The 17,561-nt window shown below is 37.3% G+C and overlaps 1 protein-coding gene across 3 annotated transcripts in view; it reads left to right on the top strand.

Moving 5' to 3' along the window:
• LOC110032976 (DNA repair protein UVH3) overlaps window positions 1-17,561 on the top strand; it is a 39,983-nt gene that overhangs the window by 7,365 nt on the left and 15,057 nt on the right. Inside the window, exons 8-13 of one of the 3 annotated variants that reach the window (XM_020736787.1) lie at window positions 128-159; window positions 271-2,135; window positions 2,903-3,097; window positions 3,392-3,477; window positions 10,076-10,361; window positions 10,435-10,571. In XM_020736787.1, coding sequence (XP_020592446.1) covers window positions 128-159; window positions 271-2,135; window positions 2,903-3,097; window positions 3,392-3,477; window positions 10,076-10,361; window positions 10,435-10,571 — 2,601 coding nt within the window. Of the gene's footprint in view, window positions 1-127; window positions 2,136-2,902; window positions 3,098-3,391; window positions 3,478-10,075; window positions 10,362-10,434; window positions 10,572-17,561 lie in introns of all 3 variants that reach the window. The other 2 variants (XM_020736786.1, XM_020736785.1) reach the window with 2 other exon arrangements.

Here is a 17,561-nt window from a genome sequence, read left to right as displayed (position 1 = left end):
TAATTGCTTTCTGTGACTTTTAGTTGGACTTTACTTTCAGCGTGTAATTATAAGTCACTTGATTGGGCCCATATTTATGTTCTCAAATTGAACTATGAATTTTAATTTTATTATTTTTCTGAATCAGGTTGCTGACTCCGACATGCGCTGAGAAAAAAGGTAGTGTTATTAATCAAGAAATAAGGACAACTGGTTCAGATAAAGCCAAGCGAAAAATATTTATGAGCCCATCAAAACCCACCGATGACATGAGTTTTGATGTGGTTACAGGGGATTTGCCTCAGGATGTTGAGACATACATGGATGAGAGGGGGCGTGTTCGAGTTAGTAGAGTTAGGGGACTTGGTATTCATATGACTCGGGATTTAAAACGGAATTTGGATTTGATGAAAGAGCATGAGGAAGTGTCTTTTAAGAAGAATTTTAATAAAATCCCTAATGATGCTTCTGATTTTTCGAAAGGTCAGTCCCAAACTGACGTCATTCGAAAACCCTCTTTTATAAATGAGAAAAATAGCCACTGCACTAGTGCATCCTCAGCTACTGAGGAAAAATATGAAGAAATAAGCAGAAATGCTGGGAAATCAACCACAGTTTTTGGAAAGGATGCTGCCATTGAGATATCCTTTTTAGAAGATGAAATTGGATCCAAAACTATGATTGATAACTATTTCATGAATCTGGTTTCTGAAGTTCCAACAACAGAATTAATTTCTGAACACATATCCTTGGAGAAAAACAATGATAATTTTGAGTCAGAATGCATTTGGGAGGTTGGGATGGTTGGTGAACAAAACTTAAGCTTAAAAGGTGATGATGATACTCAATCGCCATTTGTTGAAAGTAAAGGTTGTGAAGAAGATGAAATTTTGTGGGAGGACAGTGCTTCCCTTTTATCTCATTCAGAGGAAACTGATAAGTTAGTTTCATTAGGATTCCTTGAAGAAGATGCTGAGCTGAACGAAGCAATAAGAAGAAGTCTTGAGGATGCCAAATTGAAGCAGTCTTCATCTGTGGTTCTTGTTGAGGCAAATATGTGTAAAACTATTGAGGATCAAGGTTCACTAATGGCAGGTAAAAATGATCCAAACATTGAAACTCCAATCAAGAAGGATCAGTTGCAAAGTGTTGTGGATTCTCTCGAAGAAAGGGTGTGCTTTGGTAGGAGCAATGCCCATCAGTTCGAGGAAAGTGATAAGGCAGTTTCTTTAGGATTCCTTGAAGAAGAAGCTGATCTGAACGAAGCAATAAGAAGAAGTCTTGAGGATGTCAAATTGAAGCAGCCTTCATCTGTGGTTCTTGTTGAGGCAAATATGAGTGCAACTATTGATGATCAAAGTTTATTAATGTCAGGTAAAAATGGTCCAAATATTGAAACTCCAATTGAGAAGGATCAGTTGCAAAGTGTTGTGGATTTTCTCGAAGAAAGGGAGTGCCTTGGTAGGAGCAATGCCCATCAGTTCATTTCTTCTCACAATGAGATTTTTTCAAAATTTCCGCTTTCTGTGGACAGGTTTGATGGAGAATCAACTCGGAATGATTATAAAAGCAATTTAGCTGTTTGTAACAGTGATGTAGGGTTATCACATGATATTCAGGTTATGGAGCAAGGCATAAATCAGTCATCACATGGAAATCTATGCAAAATTGCTTCTAAAGTGGTTGCAGATGAGCCTAAGTCGGGCAAAATTGATGACCATGTCCTCGAGAATTATCCTAGCATTGGTTTTGAAAATCCATATAGCAGACTTGACACTTGTCTTGGCAATGTTCTGAATAATTCTGTGGCTTTCCCTTCAACTAATACTTTGGGAATAAGTTCAAGCAAATCCTCTTCTTCTGTTGCAATGCTTGGCATCGACCTTTCTAGAATAAATTCAGCAGAGAAAATGGCTGCTAGTATTGATAAAATGCAACAATTGACAGACAATGACGTTTACAAGGATTCTGCTGAAGGGTTGAGTTTTGGAGACCAAACTTCAATGCAAGAGGAAGATAACATTGCAAAATCAGAAGCCAATTTGCATGATGAGATTTCACTTCTTAAACAGGAACGTGCATTCCTTGGAGATGAACAGAGAAAACTTGAACGCAATGCAGAGTCCGTTAGTAGTGAGATGTTTGCTGAATGTCAGGTTAACTCAAAATACCTTTTCATATTCCCAAATAGGCTTGCTAATGTAGTCTTGTGGTGTTAGAATTCACGTTAATGATGATGGAGATGCGCATAGAAGTTTTGCTAATTTTCGGTGTTAATATATTGTCATTTTATTTTAGAAGTTCAATTTTTTCACCTGATCTCTTATCCAGTTGGAATGGTCTTATTGCTTCCACTTCTAAATGAAGTTTATTTGTTTCTTTAACTTAATCAGATGATCATGTTTGTGGCTATTTGTGTACCCAAATTGTAGGTTTCTCATAATTTGCTTCAAATATTGTTTTATTTATGGTTTTTTCCATTCTTTAGAAGGAATTGGAATACAATCACGTTTTTTCGCTTCAGAGTTGTGCTTTTAAATGTTCTACGATGGTAAATCATCTATGCTTTCTTTTTAACGTTTTAAAATAGGATGTTTCCTCTACCACACTTCTGCAACTGCAACTAATTTGTATCTTTGGAGTGGAAATCATCTTTTAATGATGTGTACAAAGCTCTTTCTATTTGAAAAATGATATTATTGGGCATTTTGATTTCTTTGTAAATGTAGAAAAGTATGTCATTGTTAAACTTTTCACTACTGAATTATTAAAATTGGTGAACTTTTACATTGACCATGTGATGTAACATATATATATATATATATATATATACATTGATGTTTGACTTGCTACGATCTTTTAATATTTTCTTAAATATTTTGTAGATAGCTAATAAGATAATTTACTGTTTTTTATTTTGTAGGAACTCCTTCAAATGTTTGGTTTGCCATATATAATTGCGCCTATGGAAGCAGAAGCACAATGCGCTTATATGGAAATGAATAATCTTGTTGATGGCATCGTAACAGATGACTCTGATGTATTCTTATTTGGAGCTCGGAATGTATACAAGAACATTTTTGATGATCGCAAGTATGTAGAAACATATTTTATGAAGGTATACTTATGGGTCTTGAAGGGACTTTACATTTCATCTAATTGAAGTTATTTTTCTTTTTTTCTTTGTGCAGTTAATCTTATGGCTCTTTAGAACTGAACTCCAAAAATTTAAGCGATAGGACATTTTAGTTCTATAATTTCTCATTGTAATCAGGAATATTACACTGTTTTGCTCACATTGTTTTTACCATTTTGTTTTTCATGACAGTAAATCATCCTTACTAAAGATTTTTACTAAGATTTACCTTTTATTTTATGTTACTTCTTTTTCTTTTCTCTTTTGTTGTGGCAGGACATTGAGAATGAGCTTGGCCTTAGCAGGGAAAAATTAATTCGCTTAGCATTGCTTCTAGGGAGTGATTATACTGAGGGTGTCAGGTAAATGCTGAATCCTTATTGAGAACCTTTGCAAGTATTTTTTGGTTTCAACCAAGGTAAAGGTTCCTTATATTCAGGCTGACTATCTTGAACCGATTAAGATCATTTATGTTCTGCTTCAGCCAATATGCATTTTGGAAATTTCAAATTTAGATTCACCATGATCTGTTCATGTGCAGGCAGATGCTCAGACATTACACATATGCATACATGCTCTTTTGTGCACAGTTGAAATTTGGATTGTAAATGACCAGTCATATTTATAACAACTTTCTGGAATTTTAAATTCAATCAGTAGGTATAGTTGTATACTCAAAAATGATATGCACGGATCTTGAGATTATCTCGTCTCTTTAAAATGAGGCTAAATATGTAATTTTTTATATTTTGCCCCTCTTATCTTCTATAAATAGGAAAACTATGTAATGTATTGGGGGCTTCTGGAATCCCCACACTTGTAACACAAATATTTTATGAAATAAAATGGGTCCACGAGCATGGGAACAACCCATTTTCCCCTCATCGGGGTAAGTATTCCTCTTCTCCTTCTCTCCCTTTCTCTTTCCTCTCACAACCTCTTTTCTTTGGCCCAATGCTCTATTCCTTGGGCGCGGTCTACCAGACATATTTGGATTCAACATTTTTTCAGGTGCAGTATGGATCATGCTATCAACAAGAAGACAAGTAACATGGACACTCCTAGCAAAAAACGCAAGAGGAACTCACACATCAGTGGATTCACTTCATTTATTTCTCGTCGTCGTCGCTTCTCTATTTGACTTCAATCCAACTATGGTCCCATGCCCACTCCAGTGGTGATGAATCAAGCTGCCGGATTCTCTCTAGTAAAATCAATTTCGGTGAAGCAAATCTCTCCTTGTCCTCGCCTTCCTCATCATCCTCAGCTTCTGACTCCCATAAATCGAATTCAATGGTGCTTGTGTGCGAGACCCACTTCCCCTTCTTTGAGCCATCTTCGTGTAGTTCGTCATCTTGACATCGGATCTAGTTACCTCCTCAGTGCTGATTACTCATAGTTTGAGGCCATTCCTTTGCTCATCAAACTATCTCTCGCACTCAACTCCATGGATGGAGTATTCCCCACCTTCATCACTAACTCCACCACTCTCACCTTTCTTGATCTCTCCAAAAACAAGTTCTCTGGCCCATTACCAAATTTAATTGCAACTCATCTGATTAATCTTGACCAACTGAATCTAAGCCAATAACTTCAAAGGTGAAATGCCAATCTCCTCGACCGATCCCCCCAGGCTTTGAGAGCTTTGCCTCGGATCAAATTTTCTGTTAGAAGCATAGAGCCGACCATCGACATCATGTCCCCGACCATCGACACCATGTCCAATCTCCAGAGGCTGGAGCTCAACAAAAACTCTCTCACCAACCATTTTTTTTTCTCCTTCTGTTACGCCTACTGTCTCCCGAAAGGTGACGTTGTACTGCTCGCCGACCAACTTGTACCTCCGCCCGATCAATCCTTACCGTGATTTATTTTTTGTGGCCACTCCAAATTTTGCCATGCCCTGCATCCAGATGTCCGTTTCCTGACCGACCAACCTGCACCCGACAACCTTGCCGTTCGTCCAGCCATCAGCCTCCAACATGCCTTCTCAAAAGAGGGAAGATTTATATACATACCGCTCGACTCTTATATATTTATGTGTTTTTCATGCATACCACTCAATTCTTTTGTGCACCTCCAACAGACTACCCTCCAACCCGCTGCTCCGGGAGTCACATCTGGCCGACCACCTTACTGTTCCGACTGACCACCTAAAAGACAAAAGATTTACAAATATACCACCCAATTCTTATACACTCATACATATACATTTTTATAAACTTAGAAATATGCAAATACATAAATATTTAACCCTCTTATCTCTCACCATCTACTACATTATATTGCTAACTTGTTCTCTCTCAGATCAAACATATTCTTCTCAACTTTTTCAATACCTCCCCAAAAATATTCTTAGATTGTTGGTCCTCACAGAAGTTTAACTTAAATGGTACATCAAGCAATCAATCTCCATTTAGAACTTCACCGAGGGCTTCCTTCTCAGTAATGTGATATGGTTTACAAAATGGCAATAATCACGATGAGGAGAAGAGCGACATCAAGTCTTCCCATTATCAACTAATCAATCTCTTCACCGACTGTCTATCACATGAAAAGCTCTCTTCCTCTCTCTGTCGCACAGGCATCCTTTGGTCGGCAGTCGGAGGTCGGTAGCTTACTTCCGACTAACTACCTTCGATTGGCTACTACTCTCGTTCGGCCTATTCAAAGAACAAAGAGTTTACGTCCAGCCACCTTTACACCTTCGGCCGGGTACCTCCTTACTCTGGCCGGCCACCCTCTCTGACCGGTCACCGCACTTATCCAACCTCTTCGCTCTTATCCGAAATCATGGAGATTTGAAATCCAAAGTTATAAATCTGCGGATTTATTTTGTCCAAACCAACCGTCTTGCAATACATGTTAAAACATGGAAGATTTACACACCTACCACTCAATATTCATAGATTTGCACACCTAACACTTCACTTATATACCAATTTACCTACATACCACTCAATGCTTATTTTTATACTTCCACTTCACTAAATTATTTTGTGATCCTCTGACAGGCTATTGACAGGCTATCTATCAACCGACAACACTACCCGACCGATCGCTGCTCTGGTTGCTTCCGGTAGACCACCAACTTCCGGTCGGAGGTCATCTGCCTCCGACCAGCCATTTCAATTTGGGTAGATTTACACACATCACTCAATCCTTTTATTTTAGATATCTAACACCTAAAAATATAATTTTATCTGTCGATCGACTGCTTCACCGATCGGTCACCTTTGCTCCGGTCGACCAACCAACAACCAGTCACCTCAAAATAAAATAAAATAAAATAAAGAAGATTTAGATACACACCACCCACTTCTTATTTTTTATTTCAAATATATAAACACAAACTTATATACACTGAAATGTATACATGATGTACTATAAGAGTTCTGAATGAAATTTTTTCATATTTAGTGTTTTAAGTTGATGCAATGATTATTCTTTGCATTATAAATTTAAAGTTGCTTTTATTTTAAATATCTCAAAGTTTATTCTACGCAATTTCGAAATAGCATAAATACAAAAAATTCGACCTACAATCCTTAAGGTCAAGACTCGACGAGCTCAAGAAATTCATGCACACAGTTAGCTGCTTGACATTTGGGAAACTTGACCTCGGGTAGTAAAACCGACAACGACACATAGACGACTGATCGGTAATGAGGGTCCTGAGATGACTTGACACCCAACAGCGACAAACTCTGTGAGGGGTGCAAAAAAATCTTAACACCTGACATAAAAAAAATTCTAAACCCTGACAAGGACAACCCAAAAAAAAAAAAAACCTAATACCTAGCAACGACAAGCTTCGCGAGGGGTGCAAATGATCTAAACACTCAACATCGACAAAAATAAATCTAATGCTCGACAGTGATAAGCTCTACGAGGGGTGTAGAACTCTGGGACTCCACTCCTGGGCAGACATCTCTAGGACACCACTTTGGGGCGAACAACTACAAGACTTCACTCCGGGGCGAACAACTCTAGGACTCTACTTCAGAACGAGCAATTCTAGAACTCTTTCTCAGGACAGGCAAACAAACAGAATTCTGACGGCTGATTTTTTCCGCTGATGGCTGATTTTCTCCTTCGACGGCAGACCTTTTCTCCGACCGGCCATCGAAATCCAAAGACTCCATCGACAGAAAAACTCCAGTATGACAAATCAAGCATATGACAATAAAGATACCAGAACCAAGTTCTAAAAACACTTATCGGGGAGTATCATTAGTAAATTGTGTTCAAGATTGTTTGATTTATAAATTTTCTTTTCTTTGTTGCAGTTGTCGCTATCAAGAAGCGAGAAAATTGAAAAATTTAATATGTATACTAAAAAATGATCTGCACAGGTCTTGAGATGATTCAACGGTCGGAATAAGATGGACTATAATGCACTTTGCTCTTCTCTTTAAAGCGATGCTAAATATGTAATTTTTTATATTTTACCTCTCCTATTTTCTATAAATAGGAGAGTCGTGTATTGTATTTGGGGCTCTTTGAATCCCCACACTTGTAACACAAATGCTTTGTGGAATAAAATGGGTCCATGACCCCGGGAACACCCCATTTTCCCCCCTTCACGTGAAGACTTCCTCTTCTTCTTCTCTCTCCCTTTTTGTTTTCTCTCATAACCTCTTTTCTTTGGCCTTGAGCACAGTCCACCGGACAAATTTGGATTCAACAATAGTATTAAGTTGTGATTGCATTCCAGGACAAGGCTGATTAAAGTTTGAGTTATTTGAAATGCATAGAATTTTCTTTTCTTTTGCTTCTGGGTGGTATTCTGAAAATTCTAGATTTATTCGTTATGCTGACTCATAAGACAACTGCAGCCTTTAGAGTGTAGTTTCAAGGATGCCTGTCACAGCTAAGTGTTAAAAGAGCATAATTACCTTCTAGACTCAAGTTGGAGGTGATCCCAAAGTATGAAAGGTTTATGTTGGAGAAAAATCCATCTTTATCATTTTGAGTAATTTATGTGATACAATCCACTAAATTTTGTTTTAAACACCAAATTTTGAAATTGCTGTCGTGTTTTGTGATGTTTTCTGTCAGTGATGAGAGATATGAGTCTCAAGTTATTTTAAGACATCAGTTTCAGAACTAAACTGCTAATTTAGTAAAAAAAACAAGCTATAAGCAACACGCTAGTATCAAAATATGATCATAATAATTAATTATACTCCCTCCCAATTTATATTAGTTGAGTCATTAATATTATAATCTATGAATTTGAAAGTCTCCCCCACTTTTTCACTTAGTAGGCTTTATTAGAATCATTATCATAGTGAATTGCTTTCTCATTATTAGTTGTCCGAGGCAAAGCAACGCAATGATGCAGTGGCAATGTGTGGTTGGGAGTGCAAGCGACTTCAGGTGTGAGTGCAGGGTGCGGTTGGGGGCTGACTATGAGCATGTGGTTCTTATTCACGGCTTGTATTTTCTGATTTTAAGTGCATAGGAATGATCAAATATGATTTATTTTATATATTAAATTTATAAATGAAAAAAATTTAACATAAGTAAACCCTAGTTTTTGAGACTCGCGTCTTTTGCAAGTTGCACAGAGAGGCTGACCTAAACATTAGTGAGGCATGTGCTTCATTAGGTCACGGTGAGGTTGACAGCTCATGGCCCATTTTTGTAATTCAAAATTGTGTTGAGGCGCATGCATATTCCCTAATTGTGAACAATATTGACACAGGTTGGATCTAAGCATTGTTTGCCGAATGGGGACATGGTTAAACCTAATTTTTTCTAGTTCATATTTTAATCTTTTTCTTAATAAGCATGCACATCGCCTGAGATGTGCAGGATCACAAGTGACACAACAGGAACTTGATATTGATAAACTTTATAGTGACTTTTGAACTGATTGTTTCCATTGAAAATAATTATAAATAGTTACCTAAGCCCCCTTTTTTTAGGCTCGCCTCTTGCAAATTGTGCAAAGACATGAGTTGAGGCACATAGCATTTTTAAGATGTACGCCTCTTAGGTCGATGTATGGCAAACATCTTATGGAAATTTTTTTTGAACTTTTTTAATGAACATTTCACTGAGGTGCGCCTCATTTAGCATTATTCAAAACATTGTTATACAACTTGGTTTGGCAATAAAGATATCACTAAATCCAGCTGTTTTTTGTTTATATTCATGCCCATCTTTTAAGAAGCATGAGATGTCTATGATCGAAAATGACACCACACTCACCAGGCTCACAGTATTTGATACATTATGGAGGAACTAGTGAACTGATTGCTTCCATTTAAACATAATTATAATCAGCTATTATAATAATTGGTTTATAGTATGAGGAGGGAAAGTCCATTCATGAATATTTTCATACTTACATTTCTCGAGAGCTATACTTTTAGTGAATGATTTGACCAGTTATTTAAAATTTTAAATTTTTTACAGAGAATTGCTATTAGCATGTAAATTTCATTAAGATATTCTTTTTCATTGTCATCTTTTGAGTGATCGCAGTTTTGTGAAGAATGCTGCTTATATACTTGGACCTCCGCTCCTTGATGGTCCTTTTATATCTGATGATCCAATCATATGCACACATTGATAGTGGACTTACGGCGTGCTATGAAACTAAACTTTAATAGCTTTGTAATTGTAATTTTGCCTTTTCTATCGTGTTTTGATACAACTTTCATAATCTTATGACTATGGTTAGTGTCATAATCTCTTATTATTAATGAATTGGTTAAGATAGAAGGAAATTTTCTTTTGATAGTTTCTGGTTAATTTCAAGCTGAGACTACTGTTGCACCATTAGTTCCTTAATGTAGTCAAGTGTTTCTTATACTGTGGAAATAAACAATTAATAGGTTTGCTCTATCATCTCTTTGCGGTCATTATTAAATGTTAGTTGAAATTTATCTTGATAGCTATGTCATGTTGTTAGAGTGCTATTAAAATCGGCTAAATCTAACTTTGCAGTGGTATAGGAATTGTAAATGCCATCGAAGTTATCAATGGATTTCCTGAGAAAGATGGCTTTATAAAATTTAAGGAATGGGTTGAATCTCCTGATCTTGGTATTTTACATGGTTCTCAGTACATTGTTAATTTAAATAGAAGTTCTTCAAATACAAATGGCAACGCTGCAGATGGAATGGAGAACAATATTGTGTGTTCTGCTTCCAAAGACAGTGTTCTAGGTGTTGATCAATCATCTGGCAGTACTATTCCTGATGCAAAGAAACTGACCTTTATGGATAAACATGTAGGTTTGTTTGCCCTGTTCTTTTTTTTCTTGCCAGCCGGTATGCTTCTAATAGTTATAAATTATCTTGCAGAGAAATGTGAGCAAGAACTGGCATTTTCCTCCATCATTTCCTAGTGATTCAGTTATAAATGCCTATATTTCTCCTCAAATTGATGAGTCAATTGAGCCTTTTGCATGGGGAAAGCCAGATTTGCCTTTACTTCGCAAGTGAGTTGTTGCATACCTTTCCATAATTATTATATGATGACATGACTCATTTTTGTTTTAATGTTTCATACTTTCATGTTTCTCTAAAATGTTTCAAAATAGCAAATTTTGCTAAATTGATAATTGTTGTGGCAGAATTTACAATTATGCTTTAGATTAGACACTTATACAGCGTTAATGTGCTAATTATCACCACACAAGTGAAAACCAACTATTTACTCGTAACTTTCTTCTGCATGTGTTTTTCCCTCTCACATCCATTTGTGGTTATTGTTATCCTCTTGTTGCATTGAATGTAAAAATGTAAACAATATCAAGTATGAAATTAAATATTATAACTTTAAAGTATTATGCTGTCCTCATGTTTTAAATGAGCTTTAATCATAAGATTATGGAGCATACATAAGTTGTGGAATTATGAAATAGCACAATTATGGTGGAATACTTGCAAAGAAGCTTTTAAAATGTTGAAGAGAATAAAATCTGATTGAATTGAAACAAGAATTGAGAAAGGAAAGGACAAGAATTGGCATAAAGCTTGGTAGAAGAAAGAGCCATAAAAAAAATTCATAATTTCATTCCCAAATATCATCAATATTATATGGCCCTGGAGCTCTATTTATAGGTTTGATCCATGCATATCCGAAAGTGACACAATGTTACTGCCTTTCATAATTAAAAGATAGCTAGGGAGTGCAAATAAACTAACACATGAAATGTAAACAATCCATGATGGTTAGCTGGTAATCTACTCTAGGTGCAAAATCAATTGCTCTAATAACAAAATTGATGGAGCATGTTGCGAATGAATACTTGCAAAAGCTCGAAGGCATTGAGGAAGAGAAAGATTGAACCAAGAATAGGATGGAGGGGAAAAAGTCTTTGACATAACTAGCAAGAAGAAATGATTCAAAGCATCATGATGTTCATTATAATTGGTACATATTTTCAAATAATCATCTTCATCAGACACGAATCTCAATACATTTGAAGTTTACTAGTTTTCCATAATTTAGTATCATCCAAACTTTATTTTTCTATTAAATTTATAATCCAAATGAACTTATCGACAAGGCGAACATACTCCGAAAGTGACCCGATTTGAAGACAAAAATGGGGCTCGGATAAAGCAATTAAAGCATAATAGGAGATTTTGTCACATTAATTGGAGGGCATCCTGATCTCCAAATCTCGCAAGCTTGTCAAATCGAGCATTTTGATAAGACCAATCAAATGAGCCTAATGTCACTTAATTTAAACTTCTTTAGAACATTTAAACACTTAAAGAACACTATACAATTAAGGGAATCACCCTCAACCATCTGATGAATTGTTCTAGATATTATTGGTATTTTTTGAGAATGCCAATTCTAAAATCATTAAATAAGCTCCCATTTTTCACTCGAGGATGGGAGGACCTGGACGGGAGGGGGAGATTCAAGTGATCTCCGAGACCTTAATTATTCTTGAGCTCCACTCATTCATCACTATTGCGTCATTATTGCCCCTTGGATTGTCGTAAATGTCACCATCTTGTTGACATTGTCGGTCTATTGTTGTAACCAATCACCTTTGCAGGCGATCCAACTTCATTAGATTGTCGCCTTCCCACCACTATCATTGAATTGTTGTTGTTCATCCTCTATTTTTGTACCTTGGTCATATGCCTGGTGTCATCAAGTCATTGCTGCTTGATCACTTTCCTTGGAACACTATCTTTTGTCCACTATCATTAGACTGTTTCCATTCAACCACTGCCATTAAAATGCTGCCACCTGTCTGCCATTGCTGTGTCACCACCATCTGACCATTACTGTAAGACCTTAATTGCCCGACTCCAATTGACCAATCGCCGTTATCAGACCCGTCCACTATTGTAGGATCATTGCTATTTGTTCGTCTCTTGATAACAATCATCCAACCTCCATCGCCATAATTGTAGTCATCTGACTAAAGCTGCATGATTGTTGTCGTCAAGGTATAGTTGTTCAATCGTAGTCTCTTATCTACACTTTTTTGACCTCTGTTGCAAGATTTTAGTCCCTTGACTTCTATCGCCCAACTACAATTCATAACCTTTGGTGCCCATTTACACTTGTTTGACAATAGTTGCTTGTCTACAACTTTCTGACCTCCACCGACAAACTTTGGTTTCTTGATATTTGTCGCTAGATTGCGGTCGCCTTGATTATAGCTGCCCAACCTCCATCACCTTACTATGATTGCCTGGACATGATCTCACATCTATAGTTGCTCAACTTTCATAGCTAGGTTATGGTCTCCCAACTTATGTTGCCTAATTGCAACTGTTTAAGCTCTGGCACCCAGTTACAAGTGCTTGACAATAGTTTCTCGTCTATAACTTTTAAATTTATATCTCTAGATTAGGGTCCTCTGACATTTGTCATGCGACCACAATCGGTTAACCGTAGCTGCTTAACCTCCTTTACTTAGCTATAGTTGCCTAAGCCCATTCACCCATCTAAGACATTTTAATCTTCATTGCTTGGTTGCCTAATCACTATCACTTAATTGTGACTTCTCGATCTCTGTCACCAACCATGCTTCCTTGACTAACGTCTTTTGCCTAGGTCATCTATCCAACGTCACCCATCAACTTTGTTGATCATCAACACCAAAGCCAATGCCTTCCAACATCATTGCCGCCATCACTTATAATGTTGGTGCATGCCCCTGATGCTTCCCATCACCTCTAAAGCCAATGCACGCAATTGATGCATGACATAGCTTATCAAGCTGATACACACCATTTATGTACGTCATTTCTTTACGTTGATGCAAACTGTTGATGTATGCCATCTCGTATCAAGTTGATGTAGCCATTGACACCAATGTCAACGCCCCTAGACCTCGTTGTTGTTTTTGTCAACAATATTGATGCATGTTGTTGCTTATTGGTTGGAAGCATCCCATATATATTAAGATATCGAATTTCTAGGTCTTTTAATCCCCTTTTTTAAAGAAAGAAGATCGAGCATTTCTCAAGTAATTTCTTGAAGACAACTCCAAATCTTCCATTCTCCTCTAGCTTAAATCATGAAGTTTATTTTTTGTAAGTCGTGTTTACTACAATGTATCTAAGACTCAATTACAAGCAAGGGCATCAATGTTATACCTAACATTAATAAAATTATTTCAACTAAGCCAAGCTCTATGATTTTTCCTTTTGGGTTTTTCATGTGAAACTCTCGTGTTTCTTCTTAAAAACTATTTTTTTATTTGTGATTTGTTATAAAGCTAAGATGTTAATCTCACTCTACCACTATAAATTTCTTTGCACGCAATAATAATGCATATTTGTTATTACATGGCCTTAGTACTTCTATGAAATCAACAACAACAACAACAATAATAAGCCTTTGTCCTACTATGTAGGGCCGGCTACATAAATCCTTTTTCTCCATGTATCCTATTGAGTGAAATATTTTCATTGAATTCTAATAAATTAAGGTCAAAGACCTCTATTACATCGATTGATAATTTGCAAGAATACAATTTTTGCTAAATCAAATGTGTGGCTCGAAATCTCAAATGTGTTCAACATAAATTGATCCCACTTAGTTTTCATTTTTCAGGAAATGAGAATATCTTAAGTTGTCTTTTATTATCATATGATTTTCGATCCAAAGGAGCTAACTGAAAATTTTTCCAATGATAAGTCCTCCCTACTTTGCTTCTCGACTGTCAGCACCTCCTCTTATAAGAGAGGAAAACCAACGCAAAGCTGGCTGGAAGCCAATAAGAAAAAACGTGGATTAAATAAAGAAATTTAGAAACAAAATACTTATAAGAATAGTACAATAGAAAATCTGATTAGAAACATGGAATGATCGGGAAGTGGTCACTGGATTCTGAACGTTCACAACAGATTTACTAATTGCCTGTAAACCGCAACATACCATCAACTAGCTTTTGCCAATCTAGATTGCCCTCCTATTGCCCAAACTTCAATTCTTCTAGTAAGAAGAAAGCCTAAATATCCATTAAGCGGGTTTTTACTTAAAAAAACTTCCCAATAGGAGCTAGAACCACTGCACCCTTTGCTGGATCCCTGTGAGTGCTTCCTATTACTGTTGCAGTTGAAACCCCCAACAGCAGATATTGCCGTCTCCTCCCAGGACAATTGCCTGGGAAGTCTTTTGGAGCTTGGTGTCGATGGGGCGGAGTCTGGACTCCCCTAAAAACACCTTTCCCCTTTTATTATTCCTTAAGAATAGGGAATCCTCCTCTAAAACCTTAAGATAACTCAATAATAAACTCAACAAAAATCGAGTGAACATTAAGAGTCGTGCTTTTAAGTAGTCCAAACACCCTCATAACAGTAATTGCTAAAATTGAGTAGCTAGAATAAAATATAAAAACTGTCCTTGACAGATAACCCTATTAACCAAGTCATCTATAAAACAAAGCCATTCTATTTACTATAGATGATCAAGAAATATACAAAATTTTCCAAACATAATCAAAATAACACATGATATTGTTGGCCTTGACAATTAAAATAAAGCAATTGAGGACTAAGAGGAAACTAGGATATTGAATTAACTATTACGATAAAATCGAAAGTGTTATGACATGAATTGCACATATCATTCATGATGGTCTGCAATCACATTATTTCCACTTTTGTTTTCTTTCTTGTGTGAATTATGTAAAACTCTTTAATTTTAGAAGTTACTAAAGTTTTCTTCCATTATGTCATATTTTCAACATTTTACCTAGTTATATCTATTTTAGATATTTTAAGATCAATATAGGATATCAATGTTTGTGCTTCTCAAAGCTGTTTGGTTTGCAGTAATTGAAAGAGAGAAAATGGAGTGATAATGGCAAAGAACTTGAATTGAAATTAATTTTCACCCACAAGGTTTAGGAGAAATTCTGTGAAACGAGATATTTTATTATTTTTAAGGAGAAATTGCATTTTATTTCTAGAGAGGGGACACGTAAATCCACATTGACCACTCAATAAATTTATCTGAAGACGGAATACTCTCGTGAATGAACCGGCCCAAAAGGGCACATGATTCGAGAAACATCAAAGTATGTAATAGGTGGTGAGTAAAGAACTCATGCGAAAAGGCAACTACCCTCCTAATGGAAGGGGCTGTTGGACCCAAAGGGTCAACACATTGAACTTGAGGGTGGTGGGCGGAGTGTCACACCAAGGATAAAGTGGCTCCTGGAGGAAGCCCGCTATGACCTGAGGGTCGACACATCAAGCGTAAGATGGTGGGCGGACTGCCACACCAAAGGTAAAATGGCTTTTGAAAGAAGCCCGTGAAAACCTGAGGGTGAACGCATCAAGCGTGAAGATGGTGAGCGGAATGCCACACCAAAGGTAAATATTAATTGGGATAAACTTTTGTCAACCCAGACTTTGCAAAAAAAATAGTTGGGCGAATACTTAGTCGTAAGACTGAGCTAAAATCCTTTAAAAAAAGGCAGCCTCCACATCCATTTATGACGAATAGGATAAGAATCTCTACCACGCTCATTTATAGTGGGTAGGAAAGGCTCGTTCGGACCCGCTCGAAGCGAGGCACTGAACAAAAGGACAAGAGAAGTACTTGGCTTCTCTCATACCGATTACTGATTGCGCCAGGTATCAGCCGCCCGTAAGACTTTCACTTTGCCTGTTTAGCAATTCAGAAATCGCTTGTAAGAGATGCACAATGCCTCTCTTGGGTGCCACATGTCAGCCTAGATTATGCACGATCCCTCAATAGCTATAAAGAAATCATCACAAGCAGTTCAGACATGAGACAAAATAGAATGACATCCTTCAATAGCTATAAAGAAATCATCACAAGCAGTTCAGACATGAGACAAAATAGAAGGATGTAATCTTATTGCTCAAGAATTGAATTACAAACTACATGAAGTTTTGAATAATCAATTTACGCAGTAAAACACGTCAAATCAAGGACGAGCCTAAGCATGGTATCTTTTCAAATATCACCCGTTGATAGGGGGCATGGGGTGAGATCCTTCAGCGCCAATAAGCAAGTAGACTCCTCCCTCTTAGACCTTATCGAACGGTCTTTCCCATGTGGGCTCAAATTTCTCGTGGCCTCGACGGTGAGATACGAATCGGACGGCGTAACACCAGCACCAAGTCTCCAACTATGAAGGTACGGGGCCTTACAAGCTTGTCATGGGCTCTAGCCATACGAGTCCGATATAGCTCGAGGCTTTGCTGGGCTTGTAGTCGCAGTCAAGCTCTTCCAACCTAAGTCGGGTATTATCTTCGCTATTGACATTATTGCTAATAGCGATACACAATGAAGGCAATTCAACTTCTAAAGGAAGGACTGCTTCAGACCCAAAGGTCAATGCGTAAGGAGTAGAACTAGTGGGAGTACGGTATGTCGTACGATATGCCCACAAAGCCTCTGAGAGCTTCTTGTGCCACTCTTTCTTGTTGGTGTGGAGAATTTTTTTGATAAGGCCAACTAAGGTCTTATTAAAAGCCTCGGACAAGCCATTCGCTCTCGGGTTATAGATTGTCGAATATCGCCAATCGATGTGATGACACCGAGCAAATCTATTAGTCTTGGTATTTTTGAAAGCCAACCAGTTATCAGAGATGATACGTCGTGGCACACCAAATCTATAAATTATATTATTTTTAAGGAAATGCAACATGTTATCTGCCCTTCTCTTAGAGGGATAGCTTCCGCCCATTTAGAGTAATAATCAGTAGTTGCAATAATAAATCGATGTCCTCGAGAGGACGGTGGGTCAATAAGCCCCACAATATCGGTGCCCCAGGCTTCGAAAGGCCATGATGCGACTGTCGGGTGTAGTATACTCAGGAGTTGGTGAAGCACGAGGCTAAACACCTGACATTGATGACACCACTTGGCATATTCAATGCAATCAAGAGTCATCGTAGGCCAATAATAACCAAAGCGTTTTATCTTGATTTTCATTTTGGGACATGACTGATGGGATCCACAGACGGCC

The sequence above is a fragment of the Phalaenopsis equestris genome, unplaced genomic scaffold (genome assembly GCF_001263595.1).
Source record: "Phalaenopsis equestris unplaced genomic scaffold, ASM126359v1 Scaffold001074, whole genome shotgun sequence".
Lineage (NCBI taxonomy): Eukaryota > Viridiplantae > Streptophyta > Magnoliopsida > Asparagales > Orchidaceae > Phalaenopsis > Phalaenopsis equestris.
The sequence above is the reverse complement of the archived record's forward strand: the minus strand, read 5'-3'. Positions and strand labels throughout refer to the sequence as shown.